Here is a 9,860-nt window from a genome sequence, read left to right as displayed (position 1 = left end):
TCTCCAGTCCATTTATTCATGCCATATACAAAGTGATATGCCTCAGGTTTTACCAGCAGAAGCAAAACCTAATGCCTTCCCCTTCAGACTCCCCACGCCTGCAGCTTTTGCCAATATATACCACTCTACAAAACAAAATACTATTCCACATAATTACACTCCATAACGCACAATCTTACTCTACATCATTCAAATATATACAATACCACATAATTACTATCTACATAATTCCACTCCACACCATGCCACATAATTCCACTCCACACCACACAATTTCAGAATTAACAATTCTAATCCAACTCATTCCACTCCACACACTTCCGCTTCACTACAAACCGAAACACGTAGGTAAAAAAACGTTGTCATTTACAACGCTAATAGCTCTCTCAAAAATACGAGACCAACTGCATTGCAAATGCTTGTTTATAATTCTGGAGTATTACTTGAGAGTCGCTGACATATATCATTGCTCATATTATTGAACCATGATGCTTGTGTGTCAATTGTTTAATCTTGCCACCTCGGTAGTATTAAAACCAAATAAAATCTGTTTCTCAAAAAAAAAAAGGCAGAAAAGGCATTACAAAAATGAATACAGACAATTTTATATAAAGTTCTAGTTAACTACTAAGCCTGTGCCTTTACATAATTTTAAAACGTGAACCCACAGCCAGGTTCTGTGGAAAATGAGAGGATGTGTCCTCACTGCTAGATCTGATACGAGGAACCATGTTCGAACCTCGGCGATTTAGCATCCTGTGATTCTGGGGTAGATCACTTAATCTCCCCGTGCCTACCAAAATATTAATGTGTCCTCGTGTAACTTAAGTGGTGCTTATGTTAAGCGCTCCAATGCCTTACAATTTGCCAAAAAGAGAGGCAACTCCAAGAAAAGGATGTAAAGTGTTACCTAGCCGCGTGCAAGAGCACGTAAATTATTTTTATCGCGCACAAATATCCCTCGAAGTGCTAAAGGAAAGTGGGTCATCCTTCATCGGCCAAATAACCTAGGGAAGGTATTAAAACTATAGAAGTATAGAACGATGTTTTAATTCCTAAAACTACAGTACGCATTGGCCCAAAAATATGGATACACTCCTGCAATATAGGCTCCGTAGAAATTATTGGAAATCACGCAACTTTTGTTTTAAAAACGTAGCGTTCTGATGCATGCCTGCCTGCTTGCTCCTTCTTCGTTGTGCACACGGAGAAGTATGCAGTTCAATTTTAGACATGCATGGAAACGAAAAGGTCGTGTAGTGTCGCCATTTTTAGGCCAGGCACAGAATTGGCATCTGATTGTTTGTTTCCGACAAAGAAGTTGTACGGAGTTGGAGAAGAGAGGTAAGTGGAAGAAAAGCATCGGCTGCCTGGCCCTAAAATGGCCGTCTCGTCACCCTTAGAAAAAACAGCGCGCAGGTTTACAGAGTATGTTACGTAAACGCGTTGACATCGTAATTTTTGTTTCCATGGTGACAGCGTCTAACTGGTACAGTTGTTGAAGAAAACTGCCTCAACTTTTGCCGATGGAGCATGAGACTCAAGGAACCGTGCTGCTGCTAGGAGAAGCAGAAGGGATGGTGCAGTGTCTGGAAAACAGCACGCTGCGGGACGTCGGAAGCCCTGGGTAAGGAGATGGAGAGGCGAGGTTGACGGCGAATTCATATAAAGCAAGGGGCGTAAAGCAGCCCTTCCTGAAAATGCAATGTTCTATATACACTCACAAATATATTAGGACAGTATGGCCACACAACGTTTATTATTATATATATGGCGCAGCATTATACTTTATGAAACCATATGTAAATTACTTATTTGGCTTGTGCTCACCCTGGTCTGATTTACTTCTGGGGGGCCGATTCCGATCCGGGTCGGAAGGGCATCGAACGCTATCCGGCCGGAAAAACGACTAGCAAAACGCGTGTTTTCTGCCCGACTCGTACAGCTGTACGAGCGAGCAAGTACGATGCGAGCTACGTGAAATTCACTGACCGAGTCGTTTCCGGGTCCGAACCGCTCCGTACGTCTCGGTCGGAAGCTAACCGTGGCGTGCAATGAATGCGATTTACGACCGAGCCAGTACGATGCACGCGTCGGACAGCCTGTGCGTGCTGGAGTGTCCGGCTCGCAAAACGTCTGGGTCGTTGCCTTTGGGGGTCCGCATCGGACCCCCTGTCACCCGCAGCCTACGTCTCGGACACAGGGGGAGACCCAAGGGTACCCCCAACACAGGCATGTACGGTGCGGATGGCACCGACGCGTACCCACTGTAGGGAGCGCCCTTGCGCAAGACGTACCCATTCAGTCAATGGGAGCCCATGTACGAGTCGTACGACCGGCTCCCATTGACTTCTATGGGAGTCCGACCAAACCGCGTCTGGCAGCATACGGCCGCATCGTATTCGCTCGGTTGGACTGCAGGATTCCGGCTCGGTCGGAAAACACTCCGGATCCGGCTCGGTTGGAGTGCTTTCCGACCCGGATCGGAATCGGCACCTGGGTGTTTAATCATCTTGATGTTAAGGAAAACATTGACCTGACATGTTGCAGTAAAATAGCTTGCACCTGCTCGCATATTTTGGCCCAGCAGGGAAGCTGGCATTTGAGCCCACGTTTCTTCCTAAGACAGGCAGCAATTCGACTACAGTTGATTTATTTTCCTGCCTATAGTTTTGCAGGAACACACAGTAGTTTGTCAGGAGTTGCCTTTTAGCTCTAGATTAGTGCACCATTTTCAATGAAACTGACTTGCCAACTTTATGCATATCACTTGATAAACTTTCCTGAGACCATGTATACAAAATCTTTCTAGAGTAAGATGAATAAGCAAATTTAATTCAATCAGACAAACGAGGTAGAAACCCAAGAACAACCATCTGAAAAATGATTAAGCGATCAGAATGTTTCTGGCTAGCTCTAACTTTAATGTAAAATGTTATTTCGGAAAAGGCCCTGCACCTTAGTGTTCCAAAATGATTTCAGTAGAGGCCCTGCACCTTAATGGTTGCAAAAAGGTTGCTATCAAGAGCAGCCTTAAGGGGTCACCTTGGACTCCAGTCAAGGGTGTAGTGAAGCACCCGCTATACAAGCTTTAGCAGGGGTCCTCCTTTCTTACCTTGAGGGGTTGTTCCATGCAGCGTGTCCCCCCCTTTTCCAGCCTCAGCGAGTGTATGGCCCCGGATTCCCGCAGCGGCTCGTCGGTCCTCAGAGACCGGCGATGGGAGCGAGAGGCGCGTGAGCGGCGGCACCGAGATCACCGGAGGCAGGGTCAGCACCAGCACTGGCGTTTACATGAGCTCTAGGACCGAAGCAGAAGGGGTGGTAGAGTTTGGTTCCCAGGTAGGGAGTTCAAGCTCCAACTTGGTTGAGGACATTAGCGCTGTCGTTTAAGGAAAGGTAAGGGGGGGGCATGCATTACTCCTGGACAGTTCCATCGGCAGTGTCTCCCTGTTTCATCAAAAGAGGGTTTATGTAATCTCCCAGCTACCTGTGAGGGAAGAGGTACTCCTTAACTGTATGGAGATAAGTGATGCAGTGAACGTGGGTATCTCACCACCAAAAGTCAGCAGATATACCCTGCGTGCCAGAGCAGCCCACTCCTCCTCTAATATAAATATTATTCAGCCTATCTTGTCCTCTCGAGTCTCCCCTGTCTCTGAAGTTAGAGTGTCAGCAAAACAGAGTAAGCGGAAAGGGGGCGTATGGGACCACAGAACTGCCATCAAGGGGAGAGTGGTTGGCAAGGGTAGGGGTAGGGGTAAGAAGCCATCACCTCTAAAAGTGAAAATAACCCCCTCACTGAAAACGTATGATAAGCTTATGTCTTCTTCAACTTCAACTACTTGCGACCCCATAAAGGATGCTGAACAGGACAGCCCTTCGGTGGGTTTGCATAGTCTACTGAGTCCTCCAGTCATCACCATAAGTAAGCCTTCGGATGGGATAATTGCAGTGTCAAAGGTTATGCTTACTACCCCATAGAGTAATATGAATGGGCCAAGACCACCGGACCTCTTGAAGGATCCAGTTGAGAGTCTTGAGGGTCCATTATCTATCATTCACCCTGTAGTAAACCTCTCAAACAGATTTACTGTCCTGGCAACACAAGACAACCAGGAAGTCCAGCCGAATGCCACTAATGATTGTGTAGCCCCAGATACTATGACTCGTTCACTGGCAGACATACTACTTGCTCTTAAGGATGAAATGACAAGTAGGTTCACAGTGTCAGAGACGAACCAGGCTGAGCTGACAAGTAGGTTTTCTGTCTCGGAGGCGAATCAGGCTGCCATTCAAGCATCTTGTGAGGTCTTGGCTCAGAAACTGGAGGAAGTTACTCTAAGAACTGATGCAATAGAGTTGGAGATCCCTAAAATTAAGGAAGCTATGCACACCACCTCAGCGGAACTGGCAAAGTTATCGACACAGAATAAAGAACTAAAAGACGATCTTGAACGTTTGGAATACCATTCAAGAAAGAATAACCTGAGGCTCCTAAACATTCCTGAAGCCCTCGAGGGGACGTACATAAAGGGGTTTGTGATTTCCTTATTAAAGGAAACAGTTATGAAGAACTCGCCCGGTATAGACCTTGTGCACGAGATACAAAGGGTACACCGCGATCCTTTCAAGAGGAATTTAGCTAAACAAAAACCCAGGAAGATTTTGTCAATTTTTGTCATCAATAGACTTTATTATACACCGGCCAAGATAGCCAAGTTTGCCCCACTGTCCACCCCTAAATGCCCTAGGTGCATGACTCTTAACGCCAACGATATCCCTATCTTCTATTGTTTTTGGAAGGGGTTGGGAGACATCCTTTGTGGCATTTTTAAAGTAAACATCGAGGTCAATGCTTCATTAGTGTTTTTTGGTGAGGTCGGTTTGTCCAATCTGAATTTATCACAGATCCACAGAAGGTTGCTGCTATACTTGGTGTTACTCGCCCGGAGAGAGATCTGCATGAAGTGGAAAGACCCACAGCCCCCAAAATGTGAGGACTGGCTTAAGGCCACATTTGCTATGGCACGTTTAGATCAGAATGGAACCGGGGAAAGCTCGATAAACATCTGTCAGCCCCTTATGAGTTGGGGCAGAGACTTGAGATTATTATAATTAGAGTTGGCTTCCCCCCGGTCCATTGATTACACCAAGCCTTCATCAAACGGGGCCGGTCAGGTCGACCTAAGCAAGTGCAGCAAGCCGTAGGGCACCCAGTTGGTAAAGACGGCTTTATACTAAGATCTGCAGAAGCTTATTGGTGAGATGAGGACAAAAAAATAAAAAAAGAAGCAAAAGCTAATAAACAACAATGAAAGAAAAAAAGATACTTTGCACAGCAGTGGGTAGGGGGCAAAATGTGGCAACGGAACCAAACATGGCTAGCAAAAGAGAAATGGTACAAAAATGCAAAGCAAAGAAAATAACTGGAAGGGAAATGGAATGAGAGTGCTAAAGAAGGTTAAAGAAAATATGAAGAAAAAGAAATCATAGTTAAAGAAAGATGAGAGAAACAATAGAAGACAGAAAAGAAGTGAACATAGTTGGAAAGGAGAAAAGGAGGAAAAAGAATGGATCACACAATACTTGACATAAAGTAGAAATGTGTGCATATATACAATTTACTATACACAAGAGGGGGGGACCAGGAGCTTATAAAAGGTCCAGTGTCCACGCTCCTAATATCTGCATTAATATCACAAAAAGGACACTGTTCCTAAAACGTAGGGTGCAAAAAGTCACCCATACAAAAAGGTGCAAAAAGTCACCATATGTTAAAGGAAGAATCAGAAAAAAGAGAAAAGAAAAAGGAAAAAGAAAAAGACGAATTCCTAGGTGAAGGGACCCTCAGATGAAAGGGAAAACCATTATGTGTCCTCTGTTGCCCTCACACACCCCAAAGGGTGTCATGCTTCATCATCGGGCAGTTGCTCCTCGTAGGGCCGGCGCTGCAATTCCCTACGGGTCCCCCGAAGGGTCTCTTGGTCGGAGATCTTTTATAGGACTGCCGGATGGTGCATGTGGGTGTGTGGGGTGGGGGGTCCAATGAGGGTGAAAACAAAAGTGCGTGCAAGTGTAAAGAGAAATTCGTGAAGGGTAAACCTGCAGCGATTGTCTGAATCGTGTACCCTAAGCAGACTCAACTGCTAAATAAAATCTAGCCCCAGTGGCATACTATGCCCGGGTGTAGAAAGACATAGGTCAACATGTTTCGCGCCTGCGTTGCCTTAAGGGTCGTTGGCGCTTCGTCAGGACCAGAACCTTAAAATGTAATGTGCACGTGAAAACCAATTAAAATACCCTCAAAATAGATCAGGGCGGGCAGTAACCTGTATCACCCGAAATCTGGCTACAGCTGCATGATGTAACCGCTCCTGATCAGTACCTAGGACAGAAAAAGCAAAACGAAGTAAAACACAAATATATATAAGCATCAGGAACGCCTTGATGCCACATGATGTGCCACCACTGTGTGCACATCCAATACATGAAAAACAAAAAATGGATAGGCGCATGAGATAATAACCCACACCGAATAGTGCTTATGAACACTATGTCCAGAGGTATCAACCGCTCAAAGAGTTATACACATAACACCCCATCAATATTAAAAAATGGGTTCTTAGTGAGTGCTTACCTCGCACTGCTGAAGAAAAACCGCTGGCACAGGCAATGAAATGTCCCTAATTTAACGGACTGTGGAAACAGGAGATCAAAAGGAGTTTACAAAAACAGACACGGAACCAAATATATTTTAAGCCCCCACTAGTAGTGGTGCCCGTGTCCCTTTTAAACAAGGCTACTCACATATTTCCTCGGATACTGCCGCCTGCGCACCTACCCCATCATTGCATCTGCCAGAAAGCAACGAAGCTTTACACGGTACATTTATAACAAATCACCGGGGTCAGGTACCTGGAGTTAACTCCATCCGGCAAATCCTGTTCGTAGAACAGCTTAGTGCGCATGCTCGAGTGATATATACAATGACAGAATACCACTTGAATTGGACTAGTTCATAATAATAATTGGAAAACTCAATGGTCATATGTTTTTGTAAAAAAAGGACTATATCCCTTGTTAAAATATTTTACAGTCGTTGGTGTTTCGACCATATAGTAAAGTGCTGAAAGGGAAGCCTACAACAAAAAACAAAACTGCAATAAGGAATGGATCCAAAATAAACATAAAATAAATAGCATTCAGGTGTTCTAGGAGAGGGTTCATGTCCAATCTTTTATAATGATTATCTTTTGAAAGTTGTATAATTCTTTTTTATAGGCAAGAGTATCCTAATTAACCATGCATCACTCTTGTTTAGATCCCCAGACTGCTATTTATGAAGCCATACACACTGCTAAGCAGCATGGTTTATCAGCCACAAAAAAGGGTTTCAATTTCTTAATACGAAAAATCCCAAGCCATCAATGTTTTACACACAGCCCAAGATTTACAAGAGTTTGGTGGACCACCCCCCTCTCCCCGCCCCCCGAGTGGCCGAATGTCTCCTGTTGTGACTCAATTTGGGAGCCCTTATTTCAAGCAATTTTTTTTTTGTTTTCATTAAATAATTGGTTACCCATACCAACACTTTTTGGAAGGGATACCACACATCTCCTTAACTTAATTGTGAACGTCGTATTTGACCACTACAATAAACTCCTGCTCAAATTAGACATTGAGTTGTTGTACACAAACATGCCACGGGAAGACGTGCTATGGTGATCCAACAAATACTTATACTCACTCATACCGGTTCAAGTACCCACAACAATGTATTTTATTTTTTTACACCATCTTGTTCCCACCAAAAACTATTTTGTGTTAATGACAAGTACTATTTACAGAAAAAGGTCGCTGTTTTTCCTCCAAACTTTACTGTTATGTTTTTGACACGTGTGAAAAAAAAACGTTACCCGTTTCAGAACAGTGTACCTTTTTGACACATTAAGATTTGGAAAAGGTATATCTATGATGTATTTGTGATCTGGGTGGTATTCAATAAAAAGAGTACACATTTAGTGATAGCTTTGAAAATATCCACCATGATTTAAATTTCAAATATGATATTATCGCATTTCTGTTGACCGGACCATCAAAGTAAATGATGGCTGCCTATGTGTTACCAACTTTAGGAAACTCACAGAGACCATTACTCAGATTTTCCACTTAAGGTTAAGAGTGTGATCCTGCTTGTGTATTTTATTTGTCCACACATTTGAACTTCATGTCAAGTACTGCGGGATCCACTTTGAGCGCCAACAGCTGCCTCGCTATAGGAAAAGTCGCCTATTCTGTGTGCTCCCTATGGGCATTTATCTTTTGTCCGAAAATACTAGGGTTGTGAGCGGTGTCACTCTGATGTTCAGTACCATGTGTGTAGGAAAAATTAAAAAATTTATTTAACTTGAAAATAAATATTAAAAATATTTTAGGTTGAATATTAATGTAAATTAATTAATATATTTATGTTAAATGGAGACCAAAATAAAAGTAGTTTTCAATAAAAAAAAATTTAAATAATCAAAATCAAGTCAATTAGCATTATTTTTCTGAAGTTTAAATTTAAATAATAAGTTCCCAGATAAAGGAAAATTATTTTAATGTGCATTAATAATTATTAAAAGTGATGTATAGAATTCATTAAAAATAGTTAGATTATTTTTAATAGCATTTATTGTTACATTATCTTTTAAATTCAAAATAGGTTATTAAAATATATCATAATTGAATATTAAAGATGTACTATTCATATCTTTTTAGAATTAAGTTTTATTCATTTATATTTTATCTATTTTAATTTACGTCAACCCTGAGCTCCTCCATACTATTAACAACCCTGCTGCTGAAGGACACAGGCTTTGCTCCTGGGTCCAGGAAGGCAGAAGTCTTGTCAACAACTGCTCATGTAATGGGGATTGGTCATTTGGTCACCAACAAAGAAAAGCCTTCACACCTTTTCCGTTGACTTGGGAATATTTCCTCTAATTTTTAGGGCCATCCTACACTTTCTGGCTCCAACACCAGGAGAAGGAAAGAACGATTTCTTATTCAGCCAGAGGAGAGGACACCTCTCATGAGAGAATGGCTAAGGGAAGGACAAGATGGAGGCTGGCAGGAGCCATTTTGTCTTAAGGCTCATGGGAATGTTTGCTGTAAACCAAAAGAGAGAGCACTGCAAAAGGAGTTTGGGAATTTGTCAGAAAGTTGTTGGTATTGGTTATAGAAAACTCTCCAGTCAAGGCCAAGTGCACAAGAGAAGACTGAAATCTCACTACCACCTCCTCAGAGCAGTCCTGGACCAGCTAAAGAAGAAGCCTCTACCTAATTCCTGGAGGAAGAAGGCTAAAAGACGCCTGACTCCTTCTGACACTCGGGGACAGCAGCTGTTTTCCCATTGTTAAGTGGTTGTCGTCCTGTTTATATGCTCTCAGAACACAAAAGCTGAAGGACTCCTGACACCAACGGGGTCGGACTGACCACTGATGAACATACTCTTTAGGTGCCCTGGCTAGATAGAGATCTGGTGCCTAGAAACCAGCCATAAGGATTGGAAGTATTGAGGAGTGACTAGGTGGATCTTCCTAGTTTTTAGAGAACAGTGAGACTTACCAGGACAAGGTGCTGAGGCTTGCCCAAGCAGAGTGTATCCGTAGAGATCAAGGAAACCAGAGTTGTCACCCTCTAAGCTTTCTTCTATGCTGAGAATTGGTTTTGTGGGACCTTCAGGTAAAGGCATCCAGCCTCACAGAGCCCTGCCTGGCTACAGCTTCCCAGTTTTGTCCTGCTCATGTATTTTGACAACTGAAAAAGGGGCTAATAGCCTGAATTAGAAGACAGGTACTCCTTCACAAAATCTG

At 43.1% G+C, this 9,860-nt stretch overlaps 1 protein-coding gene across 1 annotated transcript in view; it reads left to right on the top strand.

Annotated features, from left to right (window-relative positions):
• Nucleotides 1–1,422: 1,422 nt before the first annotated feature.
• The window catches only part of ZMYND10 (zinc finger MYND-type containing 10), a 306,520-nt gene continuing 298,082 nt past the window's right edge, over nt 1,423–9,860 (top strand). The window contains exon 1 of the mRNA XM_085627752.1: nt 1,423–1,627. Within this exon, the coding sequence (XP_085483878.1) occupies nt 1,527–1,627 (101 nt within the window). The 5' untranslated portion in view covers nt 1,423–1,526. The remainder of the gene's footprint in view (nt 1,628–9,860) is intronic.

The sequence above is a fragment of the Triturus cristatus genome, chromosome 9 (assembly GCF_964204655.1).
Source record: "Triturus cristatus chromosome 9, aTriCri1.1, whole genome shotgun sequence".
NCBI classification, from domain to species: domain Eukaryota; kingdom Metazoa; phylum Chordata; class Amphibia; order Caudata; family Salamandridae; genus Triturus; species Triturus cristatus.
The sequence above is the reverse complement of the archived record's forward strand: the minus strand, read 5'-3'. Positions and strand labels throughout refer to the sequence as shown.